Source organism: Homalodisca vitripennis, chromosome 2, assembly GCF_021130785.1.
Source record: "Homalodisca vitripennis isolate AUS2020 chromosome 2, UT_GWSS_2.1, whole genome shotgun sequence".
NCBI lineage: Eukaryota > Metazoa > Arthropoda > Insecta > Hemiptera > Cicadellidae > Homalodisca > Homalodisca vitripennis.
In genome coordinates, this window is record NC_060208.1 from 189,574,107 (window position 1) to 189,592,322 (window position 18,216).

The 18,216-nt window shown below is 33.4% G+C and overlaps 1 protein-coding gene across 1 annotated transcript in view; it reads left to right on the forward strand.

The window, feature by feature from the left end:
* LOC124355203 (ubiquitin carboxyl-terminal hydrolase 14) overlaps positions 1–16,944 on the forward strand; it is a 36,366-nt gene extending 19,422 nt beyond the window's left edge. Inside the window, exons 7-12 of the mRNA XM_046806215.1 lie at positions 1,724–1,880; positions 6,243–6,308; positions 7,204–7,386; positions 12,654–12,762; positions 13,786–13,968; positions 16,759–16,944. Of these exons, the coding sequence (XP_046662171.1) occupies positions 1,724–1,880; positions 6,243–6,308; positions 7,204–7,386; positions 12,654–12,762; positions 13,786–13,968; positions 16,759–16,874 (814 nt within the window). The 3' untranslated portion in view covers positions 16,875–16,944. The remainder of the gene's footprint in view (positions 1–1,723; positions 1,881–6,242; positions 6,309–7,203; positions 7,387–12,653; positions 12,763–13,785; positions 13,969–16,758) is intronic.
* Positions 16,945–18,216: the final 1,272 nt, after the last annotated feature.

An 18,216-nucleotide genomic window follows, 5' to 3' on the forward strand; every position in this document is an offset into this window, starting at 1 on the left:
TATTTTGACAAGTCCAAATAAGTGTATACATTTTTGTATCTGTGGTTACTAAAAATTGATTTTCGGTACTACTTTCAGTTTATCCTAATTTATTTGCTACATAACCAATACTAAACAATACATTTTCAAAACGATTAATTTTTTTACGATTTGTCTATCTCAGAATTTTTGATTTGTTTAATAACTATTTTTTATATATATCCTCGCTCTTTATTTTTTACAACAAGAAATTAAAATTTTAACTTCTGTAAAGACTTTAAGATTTTTATATCTTGATAAGTATTATATACACAAATTTTCTCTACCCAAAAACAGCCTATCGGTTTAAGGGTTAAAGGTTTGCGTTTATTGACAATGCCAGAAGTTAGAGCTTAGAACCAAGTGCATTACTAAGTGGTGAATGTGTACCCCCCTTATTAATTTCCAGTTGGAAATTTTTCATTTGCTAAATATGAATCTTTTGAATTCACTTTAAGCGAGAGATCCTTGGTGGCTTTTTGATGGTATATCCTCTACTATTCAGAGTAATTTTAATAGTTTTTACAAGAATTTAAAAGTTTACAATATTTAAAAGTATTTACTATTCCCTCTTTCGTCTTATTAGGCTAATGTTCATTATTTAATCAAAAAGTAGGTGTTCAGGAGTTTCCTCCTGTTCATTACATGATCTACAGAGCGAAATCATCTCTAAGAATTCCACAAATGAGTCAATGATCCCTTACTATCACAGACAATCAAAATTAGATGTTCAGGAGTTTCCTCCTGTTCATTACATGATCTACAGAGCGAATCATCTCTATGAATTCCACAAATGAGTCAATGATCCCCTTACTATCACAGACAATCAAAATTAGATGTTCAGGAGTTTCCTCCTGTTCATTTACATGATCTACAGAGCGAATCATCTCTATGAATTCCACAAATGAGTCAATAATCCCTTACTATCACAGACAATCAAAATTAGATGTTCTGGAGTTTCCTCCTGTTCATTACATGATCTACAGAGCGAATCATCTCTAAGAATGTCAAAGATGGGCCAATGATCCCTTACAATCGCAGGCAATCATGTGTTCAGCCAAAAACTAAAGTCTTCAGTAGATTGAAGGGTAAAAAATAAGGAATTGCTGTAGACTTTATTAACATATAAATTTCAAAATATTATCATAGAACCGACTTTACAACTATTTATTGAAATTTGTTATTGTAATCAAATGAAATGCTTTTAATGAATTTTGAAATGACATAGGTAGAGGATAAATTGTCTGGACACTTGAAAGTGGTACCTGATATAAAGTAACTAGAGACAACATAGACTAATTGACTCTGGTTCCCTCTCATCCTCAACCCAATTAATTACTGTATCTGATGTATAAATTTATAGGCCTAGGGTCTTTATCTTGCTGATTTGTGATAAATCACTCTGATTAGTATCATTTCTGTTCATTTTTGCATTTCATTTAAAATTTTGCAACTAAATGTATTTTAATCCATTTTAATATTGTAAAATAAATAATTTTCATCTCAAGTTTAAAAAATAGTTACATTGCATTATAATTAATGTACTATTTGTACTTGAATCTAAATCCCACATATTCACAGAGCATTAGTTGTCATACTTATATACTTACAGTTTGATTTTCAGTTTATATATTTGTAATATGAAATAAAATGCATTATTCACAACTGATGTTATTAGTCCTAAAAAGAAATTTGTCTGTTGTAGCTCAATTATTGACCAGTTCTTTGGTGGAGTGTTCAGTGTGGAAATGAAGTGTGTAGAAGCCCCGGACGAGCCCCCTACCATCTCTACAGAGACCTTTCTACAGCTCAGTTGCTTCATCTCCACGGAGGTCAAGTACATGCAATCTGGCCTACGGTCGGTACGTACATTTCATTCTAGCTCACTTTCATTTGTTAAATTAAGACATTTTATCAATCTCAATTAATTTTTTGTTGAGATTTAAGGAAACAATACTTTTTAGTCTGTATGATATACGAGATGCGTTGGGAATTTTCAAGTTTTGTGGGTTTGAAGAGTCCTATTGTCATGCTTTTTTTGTATTATGTTGGTACTAATGCTCCTGAAGTATAATAAAATTTCCAGCTTTATTCATTGTTAACTTTTTCAATGACAGCTGCTAAGGTTAAACGTGTTTTATGAATTCAGTGATTTTCGTTTGTTTAAAAAAATGGATCAAAGAATTGGTATAAAATTTTGTGTGAAAAATGAAAAAAAAGTGTATTGATGTGTGGGAAATGTTAACCACGGCCTATGACGAGACTGATGAGTAGGGGTTTACAAGTGGTATGAATGTTTCAAAAGTTGTACGTGAAGACATTGAAGAAGACGAACGCACCGGACGTCCCAGCACATCAACAACCGATGAAAACTTGAAAAAAAAGTGGAAGAAGTGGTTGAGTGAACACTGTATTATATGATCAGAGATCGCTGATAATATTAGTTTATCAATTAGGCTCATTCCATGAAATTATTTTGAATGTTTCGAGTATGAAATGTATGGCAGTACAATTTGTTCCAAAATTTTTGAATTTTGAACAAAAACCAAGACGAATGAAAGTTGCTCAGGAGACACTAAATGAAGTCAACGACAATGTAGAATTACTGAAACATGTTGTAACAGGTTATGAAACATGGGTTTTGAACATATGATGTCGAAACTAAGATTCAATCATCCCTAGAAGAGGAATTCTGGATCGTCAAGACGGAAAAAGGCTTGACAAGTGCAGTTAACGTGAAGGTTATGCTTACTATGTTCTTCGATGTTAATGGCAAAGTGCATCATGAATTCTTGACATAAGGTCAATAAAGAGTATTATCTGGAAGTTAACCCTTTGGACCCCAAGCGGTCGATTTCTGGACGTTCGTGAATCACGCTAAAAGGACCAGGCGGTTGATTTCTGGACGCCGGAATTTCAGTATTTTTAATACGTAATATAATAATGTTAACATTTACAATTTAATTTTATTATATACTTTAAACCATATACACTTTGTTCAAAGTATTAAGGATATTAAAAATATTGTTTTGATTGAACTACAAAATAATACACAGCAGCAATACAATAGCGCTGTCAGCTGATCACTGCGTACTGCGTAGTGGCTCGCCTCGCCGCCGCGGCCGGACGCCAGGTGTCTAGATGTTTACGTTCTGTCCGTTTGTTGTTCTGTGTTTTCGATGTAGTAATGTTTGCTTTCGTATGAATTATTTTTTGACTGAATTGTGATGAAAATGGCTTATGAGAACTTGAGAGGGAGCTAGATTCGTCTGATTCTTCAATTCCATTTGATGAAGACTCGGACGCAGATCCCACCAATAACCCTATTCTACAACCTTCAAGATCTGGCCAAAAGTACAAGCAATCAAGAAAAAAACCTAGATTTGCAGTTGGTGCAAAGAGGGCTGTCATTCTCTTTGCTTTGACAAACATGTGTGTAAATAGTGCTCCGAGTGAAAATTGGGAACTTTGGGATTATACCGACCACACCCAGACATGAATCGTTATTTGACATTTTGCTTCTAATGATTACTAGATTAGCGTAGAGAACAATATTTCGTCAATATAAAACAGGAATTGTCTTATCGCAAACCCCTCCCCATCCTCAGACAGAGGTCAAAGTCGAGCGGTCTAATAGATAACGTGACTGCAGAGTCTCGCCGCCCGTTCAGCTGGTATGCCACGACCCGGAAACCGGTGCTAATACTCAACAGGTTGAGCGAATGTGGGGTTCAGCTAAATGACGTAATAAAAAACAAAAGGAACAGCACGACACCATCTTGACTAATACCTAGCTGAATACATGTGGCGGTCGGCAGTTGCGGCTGAACGCGGAAATTCACTACACTCACTCATCCTTGATATTGCTGCATTCTGGGCGTCACAGAAAACCCATTAACAATTGAGAATTATTGTAAGTTTGTAATTAAAGAATTGTTTTTTTGTTCTATAATGTTTGTTTCTATAAATTTATATTTTTGTGTTCCTCATACTGGTGTGGTCGGTATAATCCCAAAGTACCGAGAAAAGTTTTTGTACATAGTGTATACATTTTTTTACTTTATGCCTATTTAATCTTCACTATATTGTAAAATAAAATAAGAATTTGTATAACTTAAATTATTTTTATATTTTCGATGCTGTACTGATATTTCCGAGTAACAACTTTTATGAGTTATTGCTTTTGTAGCAATATGATAAATTTTGTTTGATTGTATTATTTGTATTTCAAATAAGTTAAAATTTGGCACACATGTAGAAAACAATATTCTCTGTAAAATAAATTGGTTTCCCACAGTTAAAATGTCTTTGGTTTTTACAGTAAAACACTGTAAACTAAAAAATTATTAAATAATTTTGTTATATTATTTTTATTTTTTTATAAATGCAAAAAAGGAGGGTCACATAAGACGATTTGGAGTTTTATATACTTAGGCTGATTTAAAATGTACATTTTGACACCAAATACATAATCATATGCCAATAAATACATTTTTTATGATTTTTCTCTTGAACCACTTAAAAAAAGCATGACTGACAACTGAACAGTTTTGGGAGCAGGTATAACAGTATTGGGCAACATCTATTTTAGGGTCCGGTCCTTAAAGGGTTAAATGCCATTTGCGTGAAGCAATCTGAAAAAATTTTCGGATTTTTGGCAAAACATATAATAACTTTTGCACCAAGACAGTGCACTTGATCACACTTCATTGTTTGTTCATGAATGTTTGGCCAAAAACAGTACCGTAATGTTGACTCAGCCTCAATATTTTCGACATGGCTCAGTGTGACTTTTTTATTTATAAATACAACCTTAAAGGACTGTTGATGTACAAGCATAGATGACATTAAAAGTGCATCATTGAAAGAGCAAAAGGCTGTCCCAAAGATTAAGAAGTGTTTTGAGGATTGGAAGATGCGCCGGTGCAAGTGCATAATATCTAATGGGGACTATTTTCAAGGTGACAACATTAATGTAGATGAATAAATAAATATTTTTGTCAAGAAATGAAAATTCCCATTGCTTTTTGAACATACCTCATATATAGGTTATGGTTAGATTGCCCCTAATGTTGTGTACTATACATTTAAGACTTTCACAGTTTTATTTTTTGGAAGTTGTAAAGCATCAGGTCTTTATGAACTATGATGGAAATCCATTTTAATATTGTAACTACTGAGTCTCGTGAGTAGCTATTGCTAAATCTCAAAATTGCTTGCAATGTTAAGCATTTATCACACCATATTATGCTATTTAATACATGTAGAAATAAGATTGTAATATTTTGTACAATTCTATCTTGGAAGTTTGTTTTTGGTAATGGAAGGATTGTGAAAGAACCATGTTTTTTCCGGACATTTGCAATCGTTCAGTGATACAAAAAAATCAGTAACTCTCTGTTACCAGAACTGCAATTTTGATCTCTTCCTTAAGTGAATAACCAACATAACACATAACTACAATCTAGGTTGAAATAAACTGCAGACCTATTGTGACCTGTATTCTTTATAGTTCAGTGTTAATAATTGTGTTTTGATTTATTAAGTATATGTTTTAGAGTTAGTGTGCATAGAAGTTGACAGCGGTCTGGTATAATTTGTTTATTTTATGTGTAAAATTTAAGTTGCGTGTTAGGCTGGTTATTCACCTGAGTAAGAGATCAGATTACAGATCTCGATATGTAGTGTTACTGATTTTTTTGTATCTTGTACGAGTTAATTTAAAATGTTAATCTTCAATATGTAGAAAACAAAGTGAGAGATTTATATTCTTAATCAACCCAAATAGTTTTCTTACCTACATAAGTGTGGAAACATAACAAAAGTATAATGGAACCTTGTAGAGTTAGTTTAATTATATCACAGAACAATAATTTTTAACTCTATTTATATTGAAGTCTGTCCCATTTGATATATCGAATAAATATATAAAAATTCTCAATGTATTGAAATTTTGCATTTCCGCTTGATGTTCGATACATCGAGCTTCCACTGTACGTACTTCTTTCATTATTTCTAAACTTTGTTACATGATATAGGTGACAGTTCAATTTATTAATTTTAATAATATTTTGCATTTGACTTTCCGGACATTGTAAATTTAATTAAAAAGATAATAACTAAATATGTAGTAGTTACTAAGTATTACCAACATTACTTCTGCTGAATGTCTCATTGATTATATTATGTATGTGCTTACTACTGTTACTTTGTTTATTTTTCAGAAACTTCAAGAACAAATAACAAAACACTCACCAACACTAGGCAGAGATGCTCAGTATATCAGAATGGTAAGTTTTCGGAAATGCTGAAATAATTAACTTGGTTTATTGTACTCTGTCTGTATTTACATTTCAAGTTTATTCCTTTTATTTTACATGTATTTTATTTTCCTAGTAGCATTTTGAAATGTTTATATTTAAACTTTTTGAATGGGAAAGGTCAAAACCCATTTACAAATTTTTTTAGTCTTTCCAAGAAGATAGTTCTAATATTTTATCAACTAATACAGTTAATATTTTTATTGGTTTATAAAGAAAGGTTAGGTACAAAATATAAATAATTAGTGGCACTTTTTGTTTAGATTTTAATTTTATTTGTAAATACAGAGTTCTTGTATTTGTTGAGTTATTTTTAGGAAAAATAAATTGTAAGAAACTATCCATTTGCCAGAGGTCTATATATGTTTATTTTTCAGTAATTTGTAAAATAAATTCAATAACTCAAGCGTCAATTTACTGATAAAGGGAAAATAGGTCGAAATAAAGCAGTTCTACATTAAATAAATTGCCAAATCGTTACTTTGGAAAGTTTTATTGGAATATTACTTAAAAAGTATGAAAATGTAATGTCTTAACAATTAATTAGTTACAAAACAACAGATTGTTTTCTCAAAAGTTTAATAATTTTACTAATAAAAAGTTAAGGTAAACATTGTTTTTAAAATTAAAAAAAAATTCTAATAATTTTTTTTATTCAAGGAATTAGCCAAACCATATGGTGTTTAGTAATTTTTTTAATAAACTATTAAGGGGTAAATAACATTTATGAATTATATGTGTTATCAACATAACAACTGATACATTTAAGAACTATGTAACTGTTTTTACACAATAAATTAATTCAATCAGGCTAAGTAAAATTACTGGTTTTTAATAAATACAATTTTTTGTTTGATTGTTACAGAGCAAAATCAAACGATTGCCGGCCTACTTAACGGTGCAGTTTGTTAGGTTTTTCTACAAAGAGAGAGAATCAGTCAATGCTAAAGTTTTAAAAGACATTAAGTTCCCAATAGACTTTGATGCTTTTGAATTGTGTTCTCCTGAACTCCAACAGAAGCTCACACCCATGAGGTCTCGTTTTAAGGTAAGTTAACACTTGTGTTAAGCCGCATCCCCACTATGCCGATGGAGGCCGTATGGCAAAGCCAACCAGCTTTGCGGAATGGCACAGCTGTTGTCGGCTTGTGTACCGTTGCCATCCGGCATGGCACTGCCCAGACATCAGTATCCACTGTCACACACTGCTAAAATGTCTTCTGATGATGATGTGTTGTTAGCAGCTGCATTAGTTATTATTGTGGGTGCGGATGAACGATAAGCATCAATAAGTTCTAAAACCTTTTCGTTGGACCACTCCATAGCTATGCTTTAGTGCCTCTTCAACGTCCTGGGACACACTGGGGAGGCAAGTTTATGTTAATAGTGCCGTGGCCTACCGCTTGGAACGTCCCTACTACAGCCTGCCGCTTGGTTTCCTTTGATCTGGACCGACGACCTGTCGGTTTGGAATCGGCACGCGGCATTGCCGTACGGCACAAGCCGGCCAAGCGTCCACACTTGCCACTTGGCAATGCCGATAAATGCCATTCGGCGAAGTGGGGATGCGGCTTTATATATCTATAGTTGTGGCATGTAGTTAGTTAGATTTAAAGCAAATAGTTCTTTAATTAGATCTTTCACACAATTTTTATATTTTGAAACTATTTCCCAGTAGTTATCATCTATAAGCTATTGGTTTAAATGATGCACAGAGAAGTGAGGTATACTGAAAATGTTAGTTCGGTACGGTATAATAAAAAGAACTCCTATCAATTTGAAACAATGATTTTGTTAGTGCAAGAAGGGTGGTTTGATTTGCTATAAAAAAATAAAACAACTTAAAAGATATATAATTTTAACTAAATTCCTTTCTAATTTTAGATGTATAATATTGAGATAACTCGAAGGCAACACAAAAATCTTTCAATTCATGTATAATGTGCGTCTTCCATTATTGTGCCATCACAAATCCTCTCCTAAAGATTTGTTTATTAATGTAAGTAGGGGAGTCAGAAAGTGAACTAAATATGGCTTATTGTCATTATTTAGATTGTAGGTAAATGAACCATATCCAGTTGACATTCAGCTTCCAGTTCAAGGTGTGAACAATTTAAAATGAAAATTTAGCCACTGACCGTCACTATCGAATCGCGGGCATGGGCATATGGGAACATCGTCCTCCATCGGCTTTTTGACTACAATACGGGTTTATCATAATAAGCAATTATTACTCCAAACTTTAAATATTAATTTTTAACAAAGCTTATTGCACCATAATATTTGAAAAACCGTGAACAAATATAAATATATATTTCTTTACAGATGTAAGTTGGGCTGTATGGCATTTTTATATACAACAATGTCTGAGCAGCTGATGACACTGAAGTAGTTTGTTCGTGTTGTGAATCGTATATCATGTGCAATATCTTATGTTGATGATTTGTGTTAGTGTTTTATTCCTTTACTACTACTTAAAAATTGTTATACTACTACTCCTTGTGTCCTTCTAAATAGAATATGGCAGGGTATGTTTGGAATAATTGAAACTAAAACAATATTATAGATAATCATTAGAGCTCTAGAAATTGCTTACCATGCACTCCCTTATTAACATTTTTGGGAACCTTGAGAAGGTTTGTGGATTAAGAAGTTATTAAATAAAGTAAAGCCAACAGATCTGACAAAAGTATATATTTTTTAAATATTTTTTTGGTTAGAAACGTATTATCACGCAATATTTTCCTGGCCTTCATAAAATCAACAAAATTCTAAAGGTTTCTTTTCCTATTTTGGAATCTTCCCCTGAAACTAGAGAAATTTATTTTCTAAGCTCCCCAAAGTAATTTTTAAAATACCTCCAAATTTACAAAAACATTCTCTCTAGACCGAAATTAAAGTATGAGAGAAATCCAAAAAAAGTAATAAACATCAAATGTAACGTGTGCAATCCTTGCAACAAGCCAAGATGCGGCATTTGTAAGATGTTAATAAATTCTAAATAGTTTAAAAGTAGCCACAACTGAAAAAGAATATCCTATTAGGTAACATTGATTGCACTACAAAAAACATAATTTATCAACTAACCTGTAAATTCTGTCCCCAAAGACTATATTGGAAAAACCATCACTCCATTAAGAGTGAGAATGACCAATCATCGATTTGATGTTGTCCATCAAAATTATGAGAGACCATTTTCTGCTCATGCGATTCAACACAATCAAAATAAATTAGAAAATTGCTTCAGCCTAAAAGGAATTGGCAAATCTTAAGAACAGCGACTACCGCTCCGATCACCGTAATTTTTTTGCATTCTAACACAGGTTAACGTAATTTCACCGAAAAAAATAGTCCCGATTATCGCCGTAGCCGTTTTACTCCCCCCCACCAAAAAAAAATAAAATTAATAAAACCTGACTGACAGTGCATTTATTCGTTTTTTTTTTTTTTTGTGTTATTAGTTCGCAGGGCACGTAATTTCACCGAAAAAAGTAGTCCCGATTATCGCCGTAGCGTTTACTCCCCCCCCCAAAAAAAATTTTGGAAAAAACAAAATTTGAAAAAACCTGACTGACAATGCATTTATTCGTTTTTTTGGTGTTATTAGTTCGTAGGGCAGTAGTCCATGTACTAATTCTAGTATAAACTCGTCTTATCTTATCAGTAATAAACGCGCGCCCGCTTATCTTTTGCCTGTAATGAAACCTGCGTTAGTTCTGTCTGAGTGTTGTGCGTGTGTAAGCAGTCATGGCGTGATCTGGGCTTGGACTTTGCAAGCTCGAGTTAATTTTTTTTCTAAAAGAGCAAGCAGCGCAAAGCGCTGCGCAGCAGGCAAGCATCGCGTGATCTGAGTTTTGAATAGGCAAGCTAGGCTCTATCTGCAATCACGTTATCTACTAGACCGCTCGACTTTGACCTCTGTCTGAGGATGGGGAGGGGTTTGAGATAAGACAATTCCTGTTTTATATTGACGAAATATTGTTCTATGCTAATCTAGTAATCAGTAGAAGCAAAATTTCAAAATAACGATTCATGTCTGGGTAATGGTCGGTATAATCCCAAAGTACAAAAAAATTAAAATTAAACAAAATTGAAATAAAAACAATTAAAATTTTAAAAAAATTACTTTAATGGTATTTTGGGGGGTACAAGCGCAGCCACTGCCTCGAGGAAAGCGTGAACCCTTTCTTCTGGGATGTACTTGGTTTTAAACAAGTACTCCGCGAGGTTTAGCCGACGAAGTGCTTGCTCTTTGCGACCGTATTTGGGGACTTCTGAACCGAACGTCACGCCACTTCCGTTCAATTGTGTTGGTTACAGGCGGATGTTAAGGGGTCAACAATAGTTCTTTGTGTGATTCACAGTCAGGTGATTAAAACTGATACTGTGATAGGGTATTGTAGGCCTTCCAGCAATCAGTTATTATTGTGGATCCTGGCAACACCCAAGTTCTAATACACCGTATCAGAGTCTTCGCCGTACGGTCTTTAACTGGGATAAGGAAAGTGTGCTTGGTCTCCCGATCTATTCCCCCCCAACACCCACTGTCCTTTTACTATCCGTCCTCTGTTGTATTTTCTTTTGCCAAATTTGGCTTCATCGATCTCAACTACGGCGCCGGGTCCGCCCAACTGTTGGCTGTTTCTTTTCAAATGGTCAATGTAGACTTCCCGGATGAATGAGTAGTAGTCCACTATTGTCGGGTCTGTGAGATGAAGATGAGTTTTAACAAATAAGTGCCTCGGAGGTGATGTGAAAAGATATGTTATGATAAAACGCCCACAATGTGTTAATATTAACTTTACTTCGCTCCAGGAACGTGCCGACCTTAGCTGAAACACGCCAGCCACACTTTTTCCGGGCTTTCTTCTGCAAAGTAACAATCTTTCCACACCCTGAACTTTAAGTCATCTGTCAAGTTCACCGAGTTTCCGCACTTCACACAATTTGTCTTCGTTGGAAGCACATTGTGCGCACAAAACACGTTAATAACACGCTTTTCATCAAATAAACATGCTTCAAAGAATAGCGTGTGACAAGAACCATCGCAAGCCATGTCAATAATTTCACTAATTATTCCTTTTCCATGTGGGTTTGTTTGTTTATATCCGGCGGTCAATCGAAGCCGTACTGTAAGGTCACGTGATCCGCCCGGCCAGTCAGAAACCTTCCTGTTTGTCACGTGACTACTGTCAATTCATCAAAACGTCCATGGTCGGCACATTGTTTTTAGTTTGATAGTCGAAAATCTTGTTATTTATGTGTTTTGTATTGCCAACATTGTACTGCCGTTAGAACTGGTTTTTATATTGTTAGCGATAATCGGGACTATTTTTTTCGGTGAAATTACGTTAACCTGTGTTAGTATGAAAAACCTTACGGCGATCGGAGCGGTAGTCGCTGATCTTAATATTTACCAAGGAATTTTACCATTTAGAGCCAAAACCCCAATCAAAATACCAATCTGATAAATTTAAGAAATGTTGAAATCGCACATCAATTAATTTTAAAATCAAGGCAACCAGATGGGTTGAACCTAAGATTATTCTCTTTTCCTTTTTATAACAAATAATTTTTTTAGTTCTATGTAAACATTTACAAATATTCTACACACAGCTGATTGGAATCTTGTTGTTTATGGTATTTATTTGTTAAATTTTTTGGTTATGTCTTTTGTTCTTGGTTTGAGTTTTGTTTATATGTTTTAATTCAGTGTAGTTCTGATGAAGGGTTCTGTGAACTCGAAAATTAAACATGAGCACTGAATATTTTGTTTCTGTTTTTTGTGTACACTTTAAAAGTACTTAGAAGAGTATATATATATATATATATATTGATATATATAAATAAGAGCCTCTTGATGGAAATGAGTCAGTCAACTATCTACCTATACTAGCCAATAAAATTGCCTATATGATTTCATCTGAATGCCTTTCGATTGGTTTTAATAGGTCAAACTACAAGAACCTATGAACATTTATCATTTGATATTTTTAACCCTGTGGATGTTCTTCCATTTGAATCTGATGTAGTCAATTTCTTTATTAAAGAAAATTATAACTTATATTCTTGTAAATTGACAAAAAGCTCTGACCTTTTGGACTAAGAGGTTTCAATGCACAAACACTGATTATCACTTTTTTTCATGCAAGATGTGGAATTTCTTTTCCATGCCATATTAGTATTTGGAAATTTTGGCCAAATTAACCATTTCTTGGTGCACATGAATCAACTTGATGGTAAGTCTTGTAAAATTGTTATTTGTATTTGACATGTTTATGGCCACTGTTGATGATTTGTTATTTTATGTTTCAGGAACAAGAAGACAAAGAATTAGAAAAGGCAACAAATTTAAAAAATGTAGGACCTGTAGGTGATAGTAAAAAGAAAGAAGGGAAAAAGGAACCATATTGGTTTGAAGATGGTTAGTAGCAATAATAGTGTTATTTCATTGTGATATAGTGAAATGCACATAATTAAGAATTATTATTATAAAAATATCCTAAATTACAAAAAAACAATAAAAGTATTTTTTTGAAAATAACATTTTAAAAAATTGTATTTTCTACACTTTGAGAAATAAAATCATCTCAGGTGTTTTCAGAAAGGTCGTTTACTAGAGATTATTGAAATCCAATGATTAATCTGGTATTATAAAATATACAGGAGGTTACAGACGTAGAATAGATAATAGTATACAAGTATATATTTTAAAGACTAAGACATTTATTTAGTTTTTGCAACTGTTACAATATGTTCAACTTTTGAATAATTTCAAAACAAAATTTTACTAAATATTAATTTTAGGACATAATGTACGGCAAACTCAAAAACCGTACATCATAACAAATTTTTTAAGCGCTAAAATTAAATAAAAATTTGTATTAGATCTATCTAATGCAGACCAAATTTAATTAATTAGCCATGGATATGGTACATGTGGTGATAATTCTTGAATAAATGAATGAAAAAAATGAAAATGTTTTTATTAAAGAGGCGAAGTTAGGGCCATCAAGCCCTCTCTACCACTCAACCTCATATTGTTTACAGTCATTTACAATAGTTTAATACAATTGTGGTAAATTATTAACTTATTCTTGAAATAGAAAAAAACAAAAATGCTGAACCTATACAAAATTAAATGATCTTAAAGGAAAAAAACTGTATATTTAAATGAATACTTGAAATACAATAGAAAAACTTCATACATTTTATGATAAATACAAGATAATTCAATATGAAGAGCAAGAAGCAAGAAACATTCAGTTACTCGAACACACATAAAATATAATTTTTATGGATTTAGCACGATTTTTTTTGTATTATCTCATGTTAAGTAAGATTGTACCCTAGTGCAAGCACATTTTTTAGTTTCACAGAAGAAACATACATATTTTTCAATACAAACACAATTGACCTTGTACTCAATGAAGGTTTTTGTTGGCAGACCTGGGCAGTAACAACTCAGGGTTCTACACACTGCAAGCCGTGCTGACACATAAAGGACGGTCTAGCAGCAGTGGTCACTACGTGGCCTGGGTGCGACAGAAAGGTGACACTTGGCTCAAGTGTGACGATGACCAAGTGTCCCCTGTCACTACTGAGGAGATACTCAAGTTGTCCGGTGGAGGTAAGACTCAATAGCCAGATGGGCTCAATAACACAAACAAAATAAAACGAACAGTGCGTCTAAATTTTGAACAGTTAAGCTATTGACTAATACTGTATAAAGGTAATTTAAAGAAATGTCTTTAAGTGAGGCTTTTCCTCTTGCTTTGATTCTTAAGAGTTTAGTTATAAAACAAGTGAGGGACACTAAATGGAGAGAGATACCAATAAATAATATCATTAGTATTACTTAGTGGTATTTTTGCTTGATTTGAGCATTAACGTTTCTACTCAAATTTTCTGAACTCTGTTGGTTCACTTTTACTTGCATTATTTTTTTAAAAATGTGTGGGTTTTAAATTAAATACAATTATAAACTTATTTTACCACTATGTTTTGTTTATGGATTCTGGTTAGTCATTGTACTGAGCTCAAATTACTTGGAAAACAAAAAAAGAACAATTAAATGTAGTTTTTATAGCTGTGTGGAGCAGTGGCATGCAAGTGGAAATGATTAAATGCTCTGTATTGTAAATAGATATATTAACGAACACCATTCTTAAGAAAAGTCTATCAAGTTTATAGGTATTCTAAACACAATATATATATATATATATATATATATATATATATATATATATATATATATAATCCAATGACTAATGAGTTTCATTGGTTTGACAATATCCTGTATCTATGTTTTGTTTAGTTCCTTTTTTTTCCTTCCTGAGGGAAAAGGACAGTTTGTCCCTGCGCTTAGTCCTAAAAGGACCTTTGCGCCTCTCTTACTTTAATTTTGTGTCCTCAAAGTCCGAGGCTTTTGCAAAAACCAATCAGATTTGAGGGCTTCTCTGATATCCTTGGGGCTGGGGAGATATGCTCACAGGTATCTTTTCCGAGTTTTTAAGATGACAGGACAATCTAACCAAATTGTGCTCTGCTGATTCCTCCTCTTCTCCACAGAGTCTACACTCGTTAGTCTGGCTAAGGCCTACCTTCATAAGATGCTTCCTTAGAGGGCCATGTCCTGTCAACATTCCTAATATTAGTCTTATATCCTCCTTATTCTGATCTAAGAGAACTGTCCACCCTTTAACGTAAGGAGAGATAAACAATTTGGATAGTCTTAATCCTGAGGCTCTACTCCAATTATTGTCTTATCCTCTTTTTTTTAGTTCCCTTATTTATTAGTTTACACATCTATGTTATGTTTTGTCTATACAGCTAATAACAACATACAGGGTCTGTTTAATAAGTATCGGAACTGATTCCAAAAGTCAAAATTTATTGCAGGTGTCATTAAAATGACTTAATAATGTCCAAATACATTCCTCCTGCATCGATACACTTATTTTGGCACGTCTGCCACTCATTAAAAGCATGCTGGAATTGGGTTTCTGTAATACTATTGAGAATCTTTATTGTCGCTTCTTGAACTGCCTTGATGGAGTTGAATCGATGTCCTTTGAGCTTTTTTTTTATTCGTGGAAATAAGAAAAAGTGTGGTGGAGCCAAGGTCTGGGCTGTTGAGGGGGTGAGACAACATTGCCACAGCGAATTTTGTCAGCAGCTGCCGCACAACAATCGCATTGTGGCACGGCGCATTGTCATGGTGAAGTTTCCAATTCTTGGCAATGCCTCATTGCAAGCACGATACACGATTTCGCAGACATGTCAGTACTTGCATGTAAAATGCAGCATTTACGGTTGTTCCGGCAAGCACAAACTCCTTGTCAAAAAACAATCATCCTAGTTTTGATTTTTATTTTGACATCCAAACTTTTTTCTTCGTACATGGAGATTCCTACATGTGCTATTCTGAACTTTCACGTTTTGTTTCCGGTTCGTACTGAATCACCCACAATTTATTGCCAGTAATAATGTAGAGAAAATCTTCATCTCCATGGACGTAGTCCAAAATTTCCACCTGTGACAGATCCTGTTCCTTGTTCAAGACTTTCGGCACCAACTTTGCACACACTTTCCTCATTACAAGATTCTTCTGTTACAATGGTGTGAACTGTTCAGACAAAAAGGCCGGTTTCCTCACTAATAAGGGTGATTTTTCACGCAGTCAGAGTCCAAAGCTGTTTTCACTTTGGCCACCTGAGCATCGGTTAGAGCGGTTGTCAGGTGTCCGACGAGGTGATCGTCTTCGACGAGCTCCCAACCTTCCTTAAAAATTTTGTGCCACTCATAAACTCTTGTGCGGCTTAAGGCATCATCTCCATAAAGCCTGTTTAATGAGTTCAAGGGTCTCAGATGTTGATTTCTCAAGTTTAAACCAAATCTTCACAGAGTAGCGTTGCTCAATGGTCCGTTTCATGCTGGCGTGAAACACCATTAAAAATCACACGTCACAATAATTCACCTCCTGTCTCAACGCATGTCTGCAGGCGACTGAATTGTTGTGGGGGTCACCTTACCGAAGCTGACCGGTCGGACCCCTCTCCCCTGCTCCGTTGAGGATATAGCGAACCAGTCCTGATACTTAATGAACAGACCCTTCTAACTAAACCCTTCTAAACTGAAATATGCAGTTAAAATAAGGTTAAAATTTTAAAATGTTATTTTTGTTTTTTGGTTAAAATACAACAAATATATAATTAATTAATAATGTTTAATGGCGTAATGTGTTTGATATGTTTAATAAATAAATGTTTAATGTTTAATATGTCGAATAATGTTAAATGACATATTTAAAGAAATCTTGTTTTGAGTGAATTATGGGTAGAAATGATTATAGTTTTAAAATCAAGTTAGACACAGAGTATTGTTTATTTTGCTTTGTAGATGAGCTGTTTGATTACAGGTGATTGGCACTGCGCTTATGTGCTGTTGTATGGGCCCCGGATCTTGGAGACGCCACTGGAGGAGGAGACAAGTGCGCCTGCCATCGAATGTGCTGCCACAGCTAACTCCAACTGATCAACTGCATTTATATACCACTTGCCACGCTTGTTATGTCAAAAATAAAAAAAACCTTTTATTTCTTAAATATTTTATATTAGTTTTATTTAACCCTACAGATGGAAACGCCAAAAATCTACATCTGCAGTTTATGTCTGAACTGTTATATTTGCAGATACTTAAAGTGAGCATTGTATTTAGAACTAAACACTTTATATGGAGATAGTTCTTTTACAGAATATTTTATAAGCAACTTGAGTTTCAGCAACACCCTGCTAAGTATTTGGAATTCTTGCTCTTGTAAATCTGTTCATAGCTTTTAAATAAACTATTTTTTTTACATTTTTAGTCTATAGCTCGTGACTTAATGGAAAAAAGATTTGTTATGAGTATGTAACCTTTATATTTGTACTTATGAGTAAAATGATTTGTATTACTCCATAAAATGCTCTCAAAAATATTGTTTATAAAAGTTTCCCATGTTTTTTTTTTTTTTTAATTTGTTTAGAAATGTATTGTATGGCAACTAGTGAATTAAGAGGGAAAATGTACTTATAACTTGAATATTCTTTATAAAGTCAGACTAAAAAAAATCTCCAAAGAAAAAAGTATAAAACTTTATTTCCCATGTTTTAAGTTTTAATGTGATATATTTTTATAGTGCATGTAATACTAATTAAAAAAAAAAATACAACTTCTAAATGTCTCAAAGCTTTATCATATTTAGCCTAGTGTGGTGAATGGGTAAGCCATTTGTTGTAAAAGCTATATATGGAGTTGTGATGTGAAAAATAACAAATTAACTATAATGCTATAATTCATTACTATCAAGCTTGTATATAAGCTTGATAGTAACAACACTTGTTGTTTCAAATCTTTTCTGCAACCACTGTTGAACACAGATTAAGGAAATATTCAGAAAAGAAAAGCAAAAGTTTTAGTACAAATATATGTACATTTTAGCAAATATTAAGTATGCAGTGTCTGGTTAGTACTGCAATACACATATCAAAGATAAGTTACTATCTAACTTTTACTATACATTTTAAGACTTATAAAATTTAGACTTATAACATTATTTGAGTTGTCTTTTGATAGAAGTAGGCTTCTCAGACCTTGTATAGTTTTATGGTTTTCCATAAATGTGAGTTTATAGTTAATCAATGCAAGACTCTTGACTGTAAGTCTAGATTGAACACCACACATGACTAGGCTCTAGGTGTTCAAAAAAATTTCAAAATTGAGCACATCGTCTAAATATAACTATCTTTGAATAAGTATGAAACATCAGGTAATGGTTCCATTATTTTATTTAAATATACTGAAGCAATGCTATAAAACAATCTATTAAGTGTAAATC